General features: G+C 67.8%; 1 protein-coding gene across 1 annotated transcript in view; it reads right to left on the bottom strand.

Moving 5' to 3' along the window:
• The window catches only part of LOC112102273 (gastrin/cholecystokinin-like peptide), a 941-nt gene extending 379 nt beyond the window's left edge, over positions 1–562 (bottom strand). The window contains exon 1 of the mRNA XM_024193443.1: positions 349–562. Within this exon, the coding sequence (XP_024049211.1) occupies positions 349–562 (214 nt within the window). The remainder of the gene's footprint in view (positions 1–348) is intronic.
• Between the last annotated feature and the right edge of the window lie 234 nt (positions 563–796).

The raw sequence follows: 796 nt of genomic DNA on the forward strand, positions 1-796 counted from the left end.
CCCCCCCCCCCCCCCCCCCCCCCCCCCGGTGAACAGAAGCCAGAACCATGAGGGCCAGGGCAAGAGTGGCCAATGGTCTCTGAGCTGTGGGGCAGCCAACCTGCCCACCCCCCCAGCACCAATCCAGTCGGGTGGAATCCCCCACGTTCCCCCCCCCAACTATCCTGGGGTGTGTGAACAGCAGCCGTGTCCCACCCCAGAGGTGGCTGCCCATCAGTGGAGGCTGGAAGGTGCGAGTGCTACCAGCGGGTTTAAAAGCGGGGGGGGGGGGGTCAGGCACCAATTACAAACGGGCTTTAAGGGCCAGGATGGGCGTGTGCCTGGCGCTGGCCCCGCTGCGGCTCCTACCTGCGTAGATGTGGGGCAGGAACTTGGCCATGAGGAGCTTCTGGTCCTGAGACAGGGCCTCGAGCAAGTCTCTCCGGACAGGGCCAGGGTCAGTCCCGCTGCTCCTGCGCTCGTCAGGGCCCGGCGCGCTGCCCAGCTGGTGGATGTCCGGCCGGGAGAGGCAGGGGGTCGCAAGGACAATGAGCAGCAGGCACAGGCACAGCTCTCCTTTCATGGCTGCAAGGGAGGAGACGGGGCTGCTGGGGGCTGGTGCTGCGCCCTGCTCCGGGCTGGGACAGAGTCCTGCTGCAGCAGCCTCCCCGGGAACGCGAGAGGGGTGGGGGGGGTCTGGTGTGCACCAGCCAGGGCGGGTCGCCCAGCCGAGGGCACGCTCAGCAGGTGCTTCAAGACACGCTGGCACTTTGGGCTCGGCACAAGGCTCTCCTCTGCCTTTGTGCCTCACACCTGG

The sequence above is a fragment of the Terrapene carolina genome, unplaced genomic scaffold (assembly GCF_002925995.2).
Source record: "Terrapene carolina triunguis isolate 2854851 unplaced genomic scaffold, T_m_triunguis-2.0 Scaffold193, whole genome shotgun sequence".
Lineage (NCBI taxonomy): Eukaryota > Metazoa > Chordata > Testudines > Emydidae > Terrapene > Terrapene triunguis.